This window comes from Tetrao urogallus (genome assembly GCF_951394365.1).
Source record: "Tetrao urogallus genome assembly, chromosome: 6".
In the NCBI taxonomy this organism is placed as follows: Eukaryota; Metazoa; Chordata; class Aves; order Galliformes; family Phasianidae; genus Tetrao; species Tetrao urogallus.
This window is the reverse complement of record NC_136819.1, coordinates 43,658,648-43,677,721: the sequence shown is the minus strand read 5'-3', so window position 1 is coordinate 43,677,721 and position 19,074 is coordinate 43,658,648. Positions and strand designations below refer to the sequence as shown.

General features: G+C 40.1%; 1 protein-coding gene across 2 annotated transcripts in view; it reads left to right on the top strand.

Annotated features, from left to right (window-relative positions):
* The window catches only part of FOXN3 (forkhead box N3), a gene marked incomplete at both ends in the record, with an annotated part of 111,920 nt that overhangs the window by 80,612 nt on the left and 12,234 nt on the right, over positions 1-19,074 (top strand). The window contains one exon of one of the 2 annotated variants that reach the window (XM_079537629.1): positions 11,198-11,263. The exons of the other annotated variant lie outside the window; for it this stretch is intronic. Within the exon in view, the coding sequence (XP_079393755.1) occupies positions 11,198-11,263 (66 nt within the window). The remainder of the gene's footprint in view (positions 1-11,197; positions 11,264-19,074) is intronic. 2 annotated transcript variants of the gene reach the window in all.

Below are 19,074 nucleotides of genomic sequence, written 5' to 3'. Positions count from 1 at the left end.
AGCTTCATTCCAGGTGGTTTTTTAAACATCCAGCAATTTCTTCCAGGTAGAGACAGTGTGTGTGGTCAGTTCAGTTCTCCATTCACTGCTCCCCGTTTTGTGAAGTAGTTACTTTATGCCTTTCAGTTGAAGATTTGAAAGGATTTGTTGTTGTTACTGCTTATCCTCCATCTTTGCCTCTCAGGCAGCGGCAGTTTGAGCATGGCTGCTCAGAGCAAATCAGAGGTAGGCTCCTGTGCCTCTCCTTCTTTGGTTTTGATTTAAAAAGGTGATGGGTAATAATATAATAAAATTATGTTTTCTTATTTATTGTTATTTATTAGTAGTAATAATAAAGAGAATGTTGTTTCTTTCAACTAGAAAGGAGCTCCTTGATAGCAGTTTGGCTGGTTGGAAATATCCTTGAGGACTATAAAATGAGACTTAACTGCGGAGTCTTGCCTTCGGTCTCTCTCTGGTGACTCAAGTGAATTCTGCTCTCACCACATTTTGGTTCGTGACATTTCATATCTCCTTTGGTTTTGAAACATTTAAGTAAAAAAAAAAAAAAAGATCCAGCAAAGCTGATATTCAACTTACATGTTTGAGACTGGAGAGCACAAATGGTATTTGTTCTTTTCTAGAAGATATGAGATGACTGATAACTGAATTCAAGAAGAACATAAGCAGAAGCAAGCGTATAGTTTTTCAGGTTTTAAATGCTTCTACAAAATCTCTTCTACGAAGTACTGAAGTAAGAAACAAAAAACCCTAAAAACTAAGCGGTAATGATTGATCTAAACAAAATATGTTGCAGTTGTTTTAAATCCTATTATAGTGTATACTGTTAAAACCCTTACCTAAGACTGACTGATTTCGCTCTTCAGTCTCTTCAGTGTTCAGCCAACCTATGTTCAATGTGTTGCTTTCAATAGGAGCTTTAAAAAAAAAAGGCTAATGTGGTCTCAGAATGTTAATTGTCGTAGTCAGACAGTAATTATACTAATTTGCTGGTTATGTCACATCATATCGCAACAGTGGGAATGTCAAGATCTTCAGAGGCTATCTTTGTTTTCCTGTTTCATGATAATAATTCTTCAAAAGTTATGTTGCTTCCTGCATTGTGTTCCTTTTGGTCTGCGGTTCTTCCCTCAGCCCACTTGGGTCACTGTCTCCAGCCTAAAACATTGGGAGATCCTAAATATTGGATTCCTGCTCTTCTATATTTCAAAATGAAGAGTTGTAGAAGCGTTGCAGGAAGGGTGCAAGCAATTCTGTTGGAGGATGGCGATGCTTCTGGGACTTCCATTGATCTGCTTCTGAGGAGCAGAGGGCAGCCTGTAGTAGCCATGCTAAACATTGCTGCCCACTGAGAGCGCTCAGCATCATGCAGGGACCTCTGCAGGTCTTCGGCGTCTGCATGTACAGACTGGGGCTGACTGACAGCAATGCAAAATATTGATTGGCAAACGCTCTAATGGAAAATAGGCTTTAATCTGCTTCAGTGTGGTTGGGTAAGCTCGTGTCTAGTCCTGTTGGTCTTTACTGGGAGTACACGTAGGAAGATTCACAACGGAGAAAGAGTTACACCAGCAGAGTTTCCCATGTGTTTAATACTTGTTTTCTAAAACTAGTAATTTGGTGTATTTGTTTGTTGATTGATTCACACTAGTGGCTGCTCACTGGTCATAATCTGAGGAAGAACAGAACGGTACTGGCTTTTATTTGCTCTATTTATAGTATGTTTTTCCTGAACATAATTCTACAAACAGAAAGTGATCTACGGTGATCTATGGTGTGATGCTTCTCAAGAATTAATACTAGCTAACCTCCATTTATCCTCTCTTTCTCTCTGGAAAGAAGAGACATAATCTAGAGCTGGAGAGCAAGCCTGTGCTGGGTTCGTGACTGTGTAGTATGGAGCTGAGCTCAGGCAGACTGCGTGCCACCTGCCTATACCTGTTTTTTGGTTATACTTATCATTATGGGCTTTTTTAAAACATACTTCTGGTGGCAGTTCTGGTTGCTCTGCTACATCCACACCATGTAATCCAAGACTACACAGCGTACACCTGGGAGGGAGCTCCCAGGCTTGCAGCAAACTTTCCTTGCCTTTCCTGGATTCTTGAAGAAGCCCCTCTGCACAGATTTAGATAACCTGCAGGGCATTGAGCCTCACCTGATTCCCCACGTTCCCTGCGTACAAGGCTGGTCCTGCTGACAGCACATTCTACTTGTACCTGCTCCATTGCCCTGCAAAGGAAAGCAGAAGAAAGAAGGCAAGAGTCTGAGCAGAAGTTTATTTGCAGAAATAAGTGCACAGTAAGAGAGGTGAGATTGCCTGCAAGCCAGATCTCACACAGCTTGCTCGCTGGCTTTCCTTCAGCATGTCACAGTTGAGGTGCTGTGACTGGAAGTTGCCAGAGGCCTACTCTTCTTCATTGTACCAGATGTCATGCTTAGATGCCTAAGGCAGCTGCCACAGAGCTTAGACTGGCTGTATATGATAGCTCTGAGCTTGCATCACCACTGCAAGCTGGCAAGATTGCTTTGTCTTTCAGATGTGAGGCTCCATTTTTGTCACTGCGCTCCATCAGGTGCAGATGGCCATCTAGGTTCAGGCATTCCGTGGAGAAGGCTCCGGGGAGACCTCATTGTGGCCTTCCAAATACTGAAGGGAGTGCATAAACAAGAGGGGTACAACTGCTTACAAGGGTGGATAGTGATAGGACAAGGGGGAATGGTCTTAAACGAAGACAGGGGAGGTTTAGGTTAGATATTAGGAGGAAGTTTTTCACACAGAAGGTGGTAATTAACACACTGGAACAAGTAGCCCAAGGAGATTGTAGATGCCCCATCCCTGGAGGCATTGAAGGCCAGGCTGGATGTGGCTCTGGGCAGCCTGGTCTGATGGTTGGTGATGCTGCACATAGCAGGGAGGGTTCAAACTAGATGATCATTGTGGGCCTTTTCAACCTGGCCATTCTATGATCGCACCGCCGTTCAGCAGCGTGGGGCTCATTGTGCACTGGATGCTGATAGGCCTGAGTGCTGTGTGTTCTGCCAGTCAGCACTTTGCAAGTTGGCTTTGTCATTATGTAAGTGCAGGGTCTGGTCTTGGGAATGTCAGACATCATCCTGGTAGTTGCATGGCTTTGTGTGGATGGAGAGCTGAGCTCTCCGTTTACGCTCCTGAAATAGGCTTCCAAGTCTGTCAGCTGCCTGGCTTTTTCTTGTGAATGAATAAGTGAATCTTTCCAGCTTTTCTCAGTGTACAGGTTTGGGTCTTTGCCCACTGACCTACAGAAATGCAGATCTCCACCATGTTGAAGTTTAAGATTCCTTAGCCACTGTGTCTTACAGAGTTTCCAGAGAAACTGTTCTGTTCATCAAAACTTTGTCCTTTGAAATCATAGATCTAAAGCAAAATTAGTCTTGCTGTTATTCTTCCCACTTTCTAAGTGGAATCAATTTGTGGTCCCTTGTTCCAAAGTTGTCCTCATTACCTAAGAAAAAAGAACAGAAAAGAATCTATTCTTGTTCATTCAGCAGCGTGGATAAAGAAACTTGTCAGCTGTCACATCCAGGAATAACTGGCCTTTCCATTGCTATTAACATTTGTTCTCTACTCCATACTGCAAAGTTAGTCTCTTGTCTTGACATAATTCCCATTTCTTTAATGATGCAGAGCTCTATCCACATCTGCATCAAGAACTCAAGAGCAGATGCAGTGTCACTGTTTTAGAATACTTCTTTGACCGTCTTTTCACAGCATGATTTTAATCTAAACATTTTCCATTTTCTTCTCTTTTCTTTATTTCAGAAGTCTGCTATTTCATTATTGCATGACAGTATCCTACCATATAAAACCTGCATTTCTTTTCCTTGAAAAGCATAGACCTTTTGACACCTGTTTCAATAGTAATTGCTATTCCACTCTGTTTGTGAATTTCCCTGTAATAACAATAGTACCTGGAGATCCTCTTTTATTATGTCAGTCTGCCTGCTTTATTAGCACACAGCTATTTTAGCTATTGGGTTTTTGCTCACCTTTTTTCTGTTGTTTTTGATGCATTTGGCTTGCTAGTTATAATCCATTCAGCCCTTTCCCTAACAGTGTTATACGCCTGATTCCTTTTCTCATTATTAGTAGCATTTTTTTTTCTTTCAGATCGCTGAAATGCCTTTCTTACTTTCTTCATGTGTGTGTTCATATGACATTTTGCTCGCTGAATCCTGAATCCCATGTGGAATTTTTATCTTTCCCTTTCCCAACCTTCTGCTGTCATACCAGGGGTTGTGCCATTCTGATTCCAGTAGGTGTGTTGCTTGGGTGAAGCCCTCCTGAAGACGTGCCTTGCAGTGAAGTTCATAGCAGCCACCTTTTCCTGCTGTTGACTGAAAGAAGGGGAAGTGCAAGCATTTCCCCAGGGGCCACTCAAGCTGTGCAAGAAATGGCAATTCTTTTCCCTCCAGCATACTCTGTCTTGCTGGTCTTGAAGGCATGTGCAGTTCTCAAGGTCTGTGGCTGGTCTGAGGTAGACACAATTGTATTTTGACATAGCATGAGAGGGAAATGGGTGCTTAAAAGAAACACTTGTCTGGCACAATAAGGTATGGTTTATTTGGTCTTAAATGGCCTGAGTTTTATAGAGGGCTTCTTTCTGCCATCTGTCCTCCAGCTTTTACTGGAAGGAAAAATCATTGTTAGCAGCAGAAACCTTATGACAGCTTGAGCATTGTGACCTTGATGTCCCATTTAGAGGTAATATGTATATGTATAACTGGGAGTGTGTGTGTCTCCTTTGATGAAAAAAACTGCATGGCTGTGAGGAGTTAAAGCCCTCATAATCCCATGTTCCACTATAGAAGCTGATGCTGCAGCAGTCAGTTAAGAAGATGGTTGAAATTCCTGATCACAAATCAGGTAAGTACATGATGGAACAGCAAATTGTTTCCCTTCTCTCTGCTGTACTAGGCTCATGGCTAGTGCTGTCTCCATCCGATGCTTTCTGTTTAGTACCACGAGCTGCACAGGCCGGATGGAGTCAAATAAGACTGCTGTTGCCTTTACAATGGGTAAATTTTACTTTCACATCCTTAGAAATATACAGAAAGAAGCTGGCGAGTAATGCACAGCAGAAGGAAAAATTATTTTAAAATTAAATAAAAAGAAAGCAAACATGTCCCCTGTTTTTGAGCAGAGAACATATTATTGTGTGCCATTTTTATATAGAAGATGTATATCTGATACCTCTTTAGTCATCTGTCTCTGCAAGATTTTTATCTTGCACTGGTAAAATATGTATCAGAGTTGTTAGTCTTTCTTTTAACAGTTAATTGATCTTAATCTTTACTGCTGAGATGAAAAGTTATGATGTTATGTTTTGGATTCATACAGCTTTCCAAGTGATAGATGAACCTTTCTGTGAATTCGGGCTTGTGTAAGACCTTAACTCTTTCTTTTACCCTTCTTTTTATTAAAACTAATATTTTTAACAGGAATGTATGTCATAACTGCTTGTTTACACAGCTTTTCAGCTGATAAAATGATATTGTTAGAAAACGGAAATTGTATGTCCACATCTGTGATGATAAAAATTTAATAAAGCAGAGGAGCAGGAAGAAGGGTTTTGTTTCAAATGCTTTATATCGTTTAAAGTTTGACTTTATCTGTTTTCTCAGATTCCTTCGTGCAGTACTTAGCGGTGCCAGAAGTGAACTTAAAAAGAGGAAAAATTAATGATTCATTTAGACCTGTACCCTCCTATTTCTGTGTCTCATACTAGATCCTCTTAAAGGAGAGGAAGTACCACTATACCTGTTTCATATTTCTAGTGAAGTAACTTTCTCCTTGCCTCTATAGTAAGCTTTCAGAATTCCTATACTTGGTCTAATCATGCACTGATATGTGAATATAATATTATACAAATATAATTTTATGCTTCTTCCCAAGATCTTGGTTCTGGTTTCTGTTGGTTTACAGTACACTACTACAAGTACTTCGGTTGTTTTAAGAGCTTTACTCAACCTTATTTAAATATTTCAGAAGATGACTCAGTGACATACTACACCAAGGAGTTTTACCAAGTTACAGTATTTACAGTTAAGGTATCTTTTTCTGTCTTGCATATTGCAGTTTTATTCAAATAACTATAGTCATACTTCGTCATTAGGCAAAAGAAAAAATAAATATAAAGAAGCCTTCACCCTATTAGTTATTCTTCACGTCTTTGACCTAGACTGACTCATACCAAGGTTAACTATCTGGAAAACGAATAGGAGCATCTATTAACAGGCAAGTTAAATAGAGACAAGCTGTTATTTGTTCTTTTGCAGTTTAATAAGCCTGAAGCAAAAGGTGGGAGGCAGCACTGCTTTTGCAACATTTTCCTGCTGGTGAAAACTAAAAGTATCAAAGAATCGGACCATTAGAAAAGATATAGGAGTGGACTTTGCTAAGAGTTGAGGCAGGAAATATAGAGTCTTAACCCCTAGAAAAGGAATAAATGAGACTTTTATCTTCTGAATAGAGTGGCAGTAAGTGTTGTGCATCCCAGCTAGGGTAGTGGATTTGAATGGAGAAAGACGGCAGAGGATGCTGATGCAGAAGCAGATGGGGTTGAAAGCAAGAACACGGAATGGTGAAGTAAAATTCTATACAAAAATAGTTCTGGTTTAGATGAAGTAACTTTAAATTAAAAGAAGATCTTATAAATTCCTTCCTGATGAGATAGCATGGCCATGGTTGTGGTGTACAGATGGTGCAGTTTGTTTACTAATGGCATTTTTTACGTCAGTTGGCAGTAACATTTTAGTAGTACCTAAAAATGCATCTTAAGTGCTTCTCTGTAGGCATCTGTGCTTGAAAATTCAGGCCATGGTTGGTTTGAACTGCCTAAATGACTATTTTCTTTAAAACCATGTAGTGTAGCTGTAGAAGTAAATGCCCTGTAGCAAAATCAGGAGGGACTGTGTTGCTCTAATATTTGTTAGGGCTTAATTGGAAGGGGCTGGATTTGAAGGATTCAATGAAATCAGATAAAAGCTTGAAATAATACCAAAATAATGGAAATCATTATTATAAAACACTTCCTCTTTCTGTAAAATGGGCTCAAACCAGAGCTGTAAACATAAATGATTAGCTGTCACATCCAGCTTACTTTGGTACCCTATTTGTTTTTAATTACTTTTTGCCAATTGTAAACAGTTTAAAGGGCTATCCTGTGTATCACTGAATGCTTGTATATAACCTCATGCCAAAGTATCTCATGCCTCCTCATTTGCCACTTTACATGGCTATCCAGAATGAATTCTAGTCTTGTTAGGTAATACGTAGTGAAATTTGGCTCAGAACACGTCTTGAAAATATTCGCTTAATCATAATTTCACAAAGTGATAAATTTCAGGTTAGTTCCTCAGTAAAAGAACAGCATGCTGTTTGCAAGTTTGGTGTTCACTTTTCAACACTTTGCTGAATAGGGCCTTGAATCTGAAATGCAGCAAACAGACTTGGTATGAGGTTGGTGATTACCCTTTTTTTGATGTTGTCTTCCTCAAAGGAAGTTTTGTCTTTGAAAGCACTGCAAGCAAAAATAGTACTAAGCTTCCACTGCTGATGGAGATACTACAGTGGTATTGGAGTTCCTACACCATGTTGGCTTTGAGATGTATGCTTTTGTGCTTCATGAGTTCGCGTAAGTGTTTAAGGTTTTTCCAGGTCCTTTGTGATAATCTACAAATGGCACTTGGTGGGTAGAGGACCAAGCAGTTAAACCTCAGGTTGCAGTGTGAAGTGCTGAGTAAATAGACAGCCGTTATCTGTTAGGGAGGATGTGGCTGCTGGCAATTATTTGTCACTATCTTTTTGTCACTGTCTGATGTGAGAGAATTCTTCCTTCTTTGTTAAACATCCCACATCTTTGCTCTTCTTTGTTCCTTACTTTCCTGTTTCACTGGGAAAGTTGGGCCCCTTCTATTTTCCTCTAGCAAAAAATGAAAGCGCGGTTTGTGTACTGAGTCAACTCTCCACTTATTTTAATTAGCAAAAAGAAACCGAAGTGCATCCATTAAAATATTTATCTAAATTTCTTAGCTCCAAAAATTTGAATGTGGTTATTTTTAACCTGGTTTCCTAGGGAAAGATGTTCCTGCAATCATTTTTCACTAACCACCCACTGTTAATAACTTCAAAAGCCTTAGTGATGATCACAAACACTTCAGGTGGGGTAGAGATGTCAGCTTTGAAATCTATAAGCTTCAGAAATGGGGACAGGTGGGTAGGAGAAATGCTTGTCACTGTGCCGGTCACGTTGCCACACAAGGTCTGGCCTGGTTACTGGGTGTGGGAGGATCTGTGTGGAAGAGACTTCATGAAGATGCCATCTGATGGGAAGGCAGTGTCATCATGGGGGCACTGACAAGAAGCAGGAGTCTGAGGTGAAGCCACAGGTTGAGGAAATACTTTTACCTTCCTTCCATGCTGCTGCTCCTGATTATGTCTTCACTCTTCTTGACATCCTTCTCAAAATTGCACCTCTGAATTACAAGCATAACCCAGGGTAATAATGATCTGGCCTTCTGTTGTACCCTCAGACACTACTTCTGCACCACTTTGGTCTGTTGCTGCGGGATGCTGTGGCTGGCCTCGGCCTTTGTCTTCAACCACAGTCCTTGTCTTTGGCCTCAGCCTTGTCTTCAGCTGGTGCCACACAGGTACCGCGCAGGTTTCTTCCTTGAGCAAATGTTACATGTTAGTTCTGTGATCTGCCTGAGGCCTCCTGTGCAACCAGTCTCTTGTTTCTCTTCGTCTGAAGAAAGATGCCCAAAACCATGTTGTCTTTCATCCTGCTAGTGCCTCCATAATACTTTTCTCCAAGCCATCTTACCTAAAGCCTCCGAGTGGCTTTATGAAATAGCTGTCTGCTTTCCTCAAGAGCAAACCCATATAAACAGAGCGAGGCACCATGGCAGGTGTGGGTGTACTTGAATCATGGTTGTGCTTCGGAAAACAGCTGCTCTGGATGCAATGGAGTGTTGTAAACAGCTTATATTAGTCATGAAGTCATTACAAAACCATGGTTGTGCCATCAGTGGTCTGAATGCTAAGAATACACCTGTCGAGATAAACTAGTTGCATCTTTCTATGATTCTTTTATATCAGAACTCCGAGTTTGTTACCCAAACAAAAGCCAAATACAGTAGGAAATGTGTTTTTTTCTGGTTGTGTCCTTTAATTCTTTCAACAGCAAAAGTAATACTATGCTGCAGTGGTACACAGTAGTGAGACTTCATTTAAAGTAAAGCAAGAAAATGTAATTTAGGAACAGCCTGTAAGCAGATGTTGAAGTGAGCTACGCAAATTATGGTACAGTAGATACAACTTCTAACAATCTTCTGATTTTATGGTATGTAAGAGGTGGAAGAATTCTGGTTTAGTTTCTTTAGTTGACTTTACTTTCTTGGGCTTCTTTGTTTTCCTTTTTCTTTCCCCCTTTTCTTTTTTATTTAGGTAGATTATCCCTCTTTAGTTTGACTAAAGGGAAACTCTTGCTGTATGGTCTGTGTGGTGTCTGGACCTGGTGCTGCAACATGGCACACTCAGGAGGTTATACTGTTTGGGAGTGCCATAGATGCATAGATGGTTGCAGCAGGAGTACTGCTTTTGATGTATCTTCAGAGTTGAAAATGGACATAAGTTGGTAAAGCTGCTTTTCTGAGAAGTCTGCTGGTGGCTTTTGGAAAAGAATGTGCTCATCTGCCCAGGACACGGACAGGCATCTGCTTTTCAGTACGTGGGCCTTTTATACTGATTTATTCTTCTGCTACTCTGACTTCAGTTCTCTGCTTACTACATTGTTGATGTTTACTGCTTTAGCAATTAAATAATAAAGTATTCATATTACAATTGTATTTCCATCTGCATTTTCATGGAAAAATAGTACATACTTAACCTAATAAAAAATGCCCTCATATTCTTAATGGTTAAAATCTTCCCTGTGGTGTTTGTATTGTTAATAACTCTCAGGGCTTTACTCCTCATCACGCTGCTCTGCTAGAAATAGCTTTGAAATATATAGACATACAAAGTATATATTTTTCTAACAGTGAAAACTAATGTTCTGACATAATAGCCAAAACAAAGTGCCATGAAGCTATTAGCAGTAAATTGAATTTTTTTGTACGTAATTTAGTATAAACGCTGACAAGCTGAAAAAAAATAAAAACAACAAACCCGTACTCATTATTAATTCTGTTTAGCAGCACAGAGGCAGCAGTCGGCAAGGGTGTGCGTTTTTATGTCTGCTTCAATTGCACACTTCATTTATTCGGACGTGGCACAGGCGGCTTTCTCTGTCACACGGCATCACGGGGCGATTAGCGAGTTGCGCCCCGGGGCAGCTGGGACGCTCTGCTGGGGCAGATGTTCTTTTCAGCTTATTCAGTGGCCGTTCTTGGGTTGTTTACTGTTGTCATAGCTACCCGCATTTCCATAGCAGCCGTGCTGCTGTGTGTGGAGCAAGTGAATATAGTTATAAAAGGATCATATTTTGTTCTATCTCTATAACTCACCATCTGTCAACTGATTATTGGTGATGGATTCAGAAACCAATTTAACAATAACAGTAGCCGGCTGATGATTTTTGCTTATATTAAAGTGACAATGGTTGAGGATGCAAGTAAGTTGATGCTTCGATGAAGACCTGCCTCGCTTTTCCTTAAAACGTAGTTTTGTTCCCAGTCTTTTCTCAAACATGGCTGAAATCCTTTCTGGCAAATCAGAAAGACCAAGCATCATCTTCTCTACATGCTCAGGTGTAGGTGTTTCCATATGCTTTCCCACTGTCCTGCTTGCTCATCTCAGTGTGTTGATTCTAAGTTGTGATGTTGCTCCTGCTTTCACAGATCCTTTGTAATGAAATCTAAATGCTCATCACAAAATTAAATAGCAAATCTGTGAGGCTAACAAAGGCTAACCTGTGCTGTCGTGCACACATGCGGATGGTTTGGTGACTTTCCTCGCTGTGCTCTGCTTAGTGGCAGTATGGAGACTACATGCAAGTTTGGGGGTGAATGCAATGTAAGATCAAAGAAGCATCTGAATAATGAGCTCTTACACCATCTCACTGAAGAAATTCAATTGAACCTACAGTTTAGCAACGGGGGCAAAAAGATTAGCCCAGTTGTAAATAATGTATTTATTGATTGATTTTTCCAGATCCTGACATTGATGCTGCCACTGCCATGATGCTTTTGAATACTCCCCCTGAGATACAAGCAGGTTGTGAGTAGATATTTCTATAGCATATAGCAACATAGACATGTAAAGTTAATACTCTCTTTTATAAGTATACAGCGTACCAGATAAAAAGAAGGATTTCATGAAGAAGTACTACTTCTTTTATAGACCCTTATACTTCCTTGACCCTTACATGAGTATAATTTTGTGCTTCGTATTACATTCACTGTTACATGAATAACAGTAATCCATAATCTCTAATGTAAAGGAGGGGTTATTGTTATTCATGACATACACATAATTTAGTAACAAACTATTATCCATACTGATGGAAAGACCTGGGGCAACAGCCAGGAAAGCAGAGAGAGAAAAAGAGCAAGGGAGTGAAGGGTGCATGGCATATGGTTTTGTTTTCATTTTGTTTTGATTTGACTCCCATCGTGTGAGTTACCACAGCCATCTGGATACTTTCCATTCACTTGGGCACCGTTTCAGCTCCTTCCTTGCACACTTCCTGCCTACTTTGCTTTTTGCACTACCTGATTCAAGGCAGTAGGCAGGCTCCAGGGAGGGAGGAAAGGTCTGATTTCCTGCCAGTAGAACTGTTCTTGTTCTGGGACCAGACCTGATGGTTTGATGCTGTATACTAACAGAGCCTTGAAGATGCTCTGGCCCCTGCTGTCCTGGGCTGTGCTCATGGTGGGAGAATCATCCTGTCCCAGAGAGCTTGAGGTAGAGGTATTAGAGGAATCCATGGAGAATATTGCTTCACAAAAGCAGGGAGTACAAGAAAACAAACATATGTCTGGTCAGCAAGAATGGTAGTAATGCCAAGTGACAGCCAGCTCTAAAGAATCAAGGCAGAAGTTAAAATAGAAGCCATTATAAAGCCTGTCTAGCCTCACTATTGTTCTAGCTCATGCAACCAAATCCACATTCCGGGGGAAGCCTTGGTTCTCACTTTGATATTCTGCCTGGGGAAGAGTCAATTACCATCAAAGAATCTCCTGCACAACCGAGGAAAGCTATTGTCAGCCTGCTTTGTGACTTTGCCAGAGAAATATCTGTTGAGAAGCTCCTGTGGAGAGACAGTGTGATGTACCAAGAGCCTGTCCGTGCCAGAGAGGGTGGTCCTTGCCCTTCTCTCCCTCAAAGCTTTCAGGAGCTGTGAGACATAAAACGACAATCAATTCCCAAATTTCAAATCAAGTAGAAAAAAGGAAAGATTTTACCAAGGAGCGGAGGGTACTGGTGAGGCTAACGGAGAATGAAATGAGCGATCTTTCGAGGGTCAGAAATTTAAGTAAGTCAGAGTTGTGGGCAAAAAATGGGTAACAGAGTTTGGCATATAAAACAGGATAAAAAGGAGTAAAAAACTAAATGTGTGAGAGATGAAAGAAGAAAGACAACATTGTGTGCCCAGAAAAGGGTGGAGAAAACACACAATAATCCAGACTTGTGTAGGAGCTGGAGAACTGTTGAGTGCAGCCATAGAACAGAGTTGATGCACAGTAACCTGCATAAGCTAAGCACACACTGCAGATGTTTATGTCATGTGCACGTTTCCCAGAATCACAGGTGTTTGTGTGGAAGTGATCCAGAGACCTGGCAGCTTTCATGCCATAGAGATGACATGTGGACTCGCAAGTGATTTGTTGCTGGTTTAGTTTGTAGAGGTAATTCTGAGGAAGAAAAGTGTGACTTTTGTAATTTGATGTGTCTCTCCTCCCTGTCCCCTCCCCAGTGGGCTGTTGTGTCACAGTGTCAAAAGTGAGACAGAGACAAAGCAGGAAAGTGGCTCCTTCACTCATGTTGCTACCTTCTTGATGTCACAAAATATCCAGGCCTTCTTCTGTGGCTTTATGCCAGGTGTAAAGACATGGGGGTCTACCCAGAAGTTCAGGAATCCTTCCGAATGTTGGGTGGAATTGGCTGAAGTTAGAAGAAAAGGTTAGGAGTGTTGATCATAACTTCAGAGGTCTTTCAAATTGTAGCAAAACACTTGTGTATGTGAACACATCCTTGAGAAGGTAAATAAGCCCACCTATGAAATGCAGTGAGGTCTACTTTACCATGTTAGGAACATCTTAGGCAACTTAAATTAATTACTAGCATGCATGAAGGAACAATTACATGAAAATATCACATTTAAAAATAATTTTCAAATAAAAGGCAAGTGGGCTATAAAAATTTCATAGTGATCCTGAGCATTGTGTGGAAGATCACAATTCATTCTCTGCTCTGCTGGTCAGTAGTCTGTAAATGAGCTGAATCATCAGTGTAGTAAGCATGTTGACACTGTTTGGTGTCTTGAAGATTTGGGTTTCTGTTTGTTCTATCAGACTGCACTATCAGGCATGTGCTCATGTCATCAGGGCTGCAGAATGCCCCCTGCTTTGAAGACAAGCTTACCTGTAAGGGATTTAAAGTGGGAGGGACACTGCTTGCAGTTTGGCCACGAGTGTTAAAAACTGACTGAAAATACCCTTTGGGTATGAAAGTCTGACTACCAGTGTGCCACTTACTTCAGCAGCAAAGATGGTCGGATGGAGGCAGAACCTGCCTGTAATTTCATAGCATAACAGCTTGGCAAGTCCAGAAGTTTAAAAGTCCAGTGCATTAAGGTGTTCATCTGTCCTGAAAACATGTAGAACATCTTTGTGAACCATGGATATCTTCATGGCACAGTCTGAACTTGTGGGTGATTGCACACATTGGCTTTTTACTTTGAAGGCATCTCCTTGAATTAAAAGCTGCCTTCCCAACAGGATAAAAACTTGTGCTTCTCTGGATGGCGTGGATGCTAAAAGTATTTTGGGGATAAAGTTAGGTACAGCCATCACTCAAAGTCATATTAAAATTTATTCTTTTAATGTGATCTGTCAGAAAGAAATCCCATCTCGGTGGCATTAGAAAACCCAGCGTATACTAGTCCTTCCCTGTAACAGACTGATTAATTAGCTTTAGGTTTTAAGTGGCCATTTGAAATTATTTATGAACATCTCAAAGACTGCTGACAGCCACACAGGAATTTTAAAATTCGCTTTAGTTTTTATATGAATCCATGAAACTGTGTCTGAGCTGGCACAAGCATTGCTCAGCATTTGCTTCAATCACACTGTGCTTTCATTTTCATGCAAAAAAAGATTGCAAAATGAAAGAGTAAAATTCTGCTATTTGGATTTTTTCATTGTTTGTGGAAGTTTCGCTTTATAGACTTATGAAAGTGATTGTTTGTGTCGCAGTCATACTGGGTTGTTGACGAAGTAAAGTTGGCTTCCTAACCTGTCCAGGTTGGCAAGTTTCATTCCTGGATTGTGGTAGCACTGGCATCAGAAATTTCTAAACAGTTTCTAAAATATTAACAGCTTACCGTATTTTTACAAACTAAATAACTGGAGATTGCAAATAATGACAGAAGTTACAAGTAGCCAGCAGGGCTCCACTGAAAAACACAATCCAGCTGGCAGAAGGTACAGGTAGAAACATAATTTTAATGTTTATTTTTTATTTCAGTTTATGGAAGTCCTTGCATTTCATCAAGATTTGTATTATTTGATTATGTTAAAAAAAAAAAAAAAAAAAAGGAACACCTGGCTCCTTTAGTAGCAGCTATCACGTGTTATGAATACTTTGTATTTCATTAGTAGTGGAACATGAATATTCATACCATGATACATGACTTGCATTGAGAGCTGAATTTTTACCTGGAGGGGACTCGGTTTTGATTGGGTTGCTGTGGGCAGGTTGTGTCCAGTGGCTGGACCTTTGTTCTCTGACGAGTATCTGGCTCACAGAAGGGCCAAGGGCGAAGATAGCAAACAAAAGTGATGAAGCTGCATGTAGACGCTGTGGCGACTCGATTAGTGAGTACCTACATGTTATTTTGTATGACTGTTGAAATGCTCAGTACTTCACATCTTCACAGCGTCTTGCATGTGAATGCTACCAGCTGGCACTTCCAGTGGCATATTGTCCTCAGCTCCAAGGTTGTATCATCCTGGCATGCTGTTTAGTCCTGCCAAACCGTGTTTTGCCATGAAGAAACTGGGCACAGCGTTCGGTAGTTCTGCAGTAAGTTTGGACTTCCTGAGGTTCAAGTCACTGTTAGCATTTTAAGTAGCAATACTTTTTTCATCAGTGGGATTGTTGTGAACTTGCTCAATTTGCAAGAACCAATGAAAGGTAGCTGTGCGAAACCTATTGATAGTAATGCTGGTGAAACGCACCAAGGTCAAAGCATTACACTGAAGATATTAATGTGAGTCACTCCTGACGCAGACATCATAGACATAGCTTTGAATTCAGGAGTAGTCTTTTGCATGTTGCTATATGATTTGGGAATTGCACACCAATGCAAGCATGTTGCCCAAGCTGCAACTTAATACTGCACACAGCTGTAAACTGCTTGCAGGTAGGGCTTGGGAGGAAACCAGGAAACTCCAGGAGAGTGCCTTCAGCTCCCAACATTTATCTTCCAGTTTGTTTCTAGTCATCCAGATTAGCTAGAAAGTGACAGCCTTCAGGATATTTCATGGCACTGTTTTTAGAGTTGGTTCTTTATTAGAGACTGAACTGCTCTACTAAGGGTTTTTGGGAAGATAGGAGAATGGAGTTTTGCTGGGCACTTTTTAAAAGGCAAGTTTTTCAAGGGTAAGATCTCTGTTTTGGAAACCTTTCTTCCCTCAAAGCATCTGTAATGCAGCATAAATACATTCAGTACATCTTAAATTCAGTGGGATGAGAAGAAATTCTTAAAAAAGGTCTACTTCTATACTAACAAAAATGTATCTGAATGAAATTCAGTTTTTAAGCGAATGCAAGCGGATTGGATACGTGGGATATATATTTACAGAAATGAAGGAAAAAATGATATAACATTGTCTTAAGAGCAAACAGAAATGCTGTGAATAGGATCAAATAGAACATGCTGTCTTCTCAGTGCATTTTTATTGTATGTGAAATGTGTTAACTGCTGTGTTCTGTTTGAAAGCTTATGGACACATTACTTGTTACAGCCGATGAGGCAGCTTCCAGCCTTACTTTTTATATCAGAAAATGATAAATCATAGACAATGAAGTATTTCATAAAGCTGTTTTTGCTGACAATTCTGTAACAAAGCGAAAATTGGAAAAGCATTTTCATTGGGTTGAAACTTTCCATTCTATTCAATTTGAGAGGAATGGTATCCTCAACTTCTGGTAATGCAGATTCTGTTTTTTGACTTTTGGTTTTTCAATATTATGTCATTAAAGTGAAGAAATGAAATTGGAGAGAGAACTTACTGTTCTGATGTACTTTCTCCCTACTTGCATTTTGATTCAGCAGTATGTTTTGTTTGCTTTGGGGAATTTCAGGGCTGGGGGATTGTTAATTTTTATTTCATTTCTGAGCACAAAAGTATTTCACTACCAGTGTCTGAGTAAGTAGTGCTGTTGTTAACCAGTTCCAGTATCACCAAAATGGTTGGCTGGCGTTTTTTACTTCATGGGGGAAAAAAAAAAAAAAGAAAAAAAAAAGCTCTGAAGATTAGATTATTATTATTAAATGCTTTTATTTGAGCTATGAATGTGGTAGGATTACCAGGACACGCTTTTCGCTCCATGCTCAAATTTTTGTTTAGGGTAAATAGCTGGTTGGGCGCATCCTCGATTTGCAGTTTGTTAGGGCTGCACATTGTGGAATCTGAGTTCCAAAAAAAAAATTCTCTTAAATAGTAAAATAGAACATGCTAGGGAGACAGCATCAAATTTATGCTTGGGATAAGAGAGTTGGAGTGAATAAAGTCATGCATTTGGCAGATAATATTTGCTTCTGGCAATTTCTGATGTCCCATCAATTACACATCATCAGCAATTTCCTGTTTTCAGTTCTTGTAGCCTGAGATAAAGTATTCTGCTAAATGCTGTCCTGGAAGGAGGAACTGGCAGAAAGAATCTAAAGCTGACAGATATTAGCAGACATTCAGTATCTCCTGCCTATAGTAATTTCATCCATGCTACATGAGATGACTCAGGGTAGAGAGGCTGACATAAACGCGTGTGCCACATGATGACAGGAGAGGCAGAAGAAACCAGTCTGTCCCAACAGAATACCACCTTCGTGCTTTGAAGTGTTCACTTCAGTAAAAACTCGTTTTTCCTCACTACTCTAACAGTTGGCTACCTTGAGCTAGAGAGTTTAACAGAGTATGCTTGTTTCCCAGATGATGTAAAGAACATGTCCATTACCCTTTTCTTACTAATTTCCTTAATTTACAACAATTTATTAATGCTGAGTTAACTTCTTCACGCCAACATTTGACCAAGAAGCTGTGTTCCTTATTTAGTGAGGAGCTGGAGCGTCAGTGTGTCTGCTGACACTTTCTGCTGAGTATTTCCTCCACCATTTCCACTTACGTTTTGCTGATTTGATACACTGTGTGCTGAACAGTCATCTCTTCAGAGAAAGATGACCAGTCTGACCTGGGTTTGGTTGTTGTGAAGGGCTTGGACAGGGTTGTTAGCTCAGCTGGACAGGAGGAGTTTGTTTCTGACACACACGCTCTGTGAGATTATAGGTGTCATCTGCCAAGGGTTGTGATAAAAGAAATCCCACAGTTTGAGACAGTGTACTTAAGAATATGCTCAGTTGGAACAGTCCTGCACCAGCTGTGGGATGGTCATGCAGCCACCGTGTTATTTTCCACCTCAAGCTGCTGGGTGCAGTCTGCAGAGCAGCAATTTGTATGGTTCTGTTGGATCTTTTTAATGTTATCTAACATTTTGATGGATTTTGATTATGGCATGTTCTACCACATGGCATTTACTTTATTGTCTGTGAAACTTGTTAATGTAAAAGTTTGCTGTAGAATATAAAAGAAAGATTATTTCCTCCTTGGAGAATTTTATAGATGTAGCTGTGATTTTTGATGCTATACGTATTGCTTCTCTGCAGTCAAGCACTAGAGACTTGAAATTCCACCAAATTCTGTTCCAGTTGTGGAATTTCACCAGAACAGAGTAAGATCAAAAATCTTTTGCCTCCTTAATGCAACAGATTAGAGGCAAATTCTCTGTATGGTTTATCTCTATTTACTCTAATTGAAATATTTCTTGGGTTTTAAGCTTTCTGGGAGAGAAATGAGATCCATTGCCACTTTCAGAGCAAAGCAGTGATGGAAGCTGAAGAGCAAATAATGATTTTATTCTTTCAGACCGTTCAAGTTTCACTAAGAACATTTTATGAAAGAAGAAACCTTTAATCAAAGAGGTGTACTGATCTTTTTGCATTGTTTTTTTTTCGAGATGTATTCCTCAGACATCACCGTCTCTAGGAACACAGAAAAGGTGTAAATTACATTTCACACTTCTGCCTAGGAATGTGGATCCATGTAACCTGCCTGTGCCTTTGGTTAAAGAAGCATTACAAAAGAGGACTCAGGACTGGATGGTGTTAGTACACACCAGCTCTGATTTTTGATACAGCTTAGAGTAAATTGTTTTACCTCCACACCTTGAATTTTCAATCTAAAATATAAATAACTAACCTCAAAGTATGGTTTCAAAACTTAATTAAAGCTAGGGAGGCACAAATTTGTCTTTGGAATGAAAGCTCTACATATTTTCCAGTAAATAACCCAAAAGCCCTCAAAAGTGCCAATGTGTGAAAATAATTCCTTGGATAATCAGTAACCATTTCATACAACCTGTGCAAAGGCAGGGATACTATCCGGCTATCAGGGACAACATATACATTGGCAGTTTGTAGGTATCAACAATTTAAAATAAATTACTGTCATCTTTGGAGGGTCGGGTGTTGATGCTGCTTGGAATGCAGTAGGTAGCAGTCACACAGTGCCATACCAGCTGTGTGG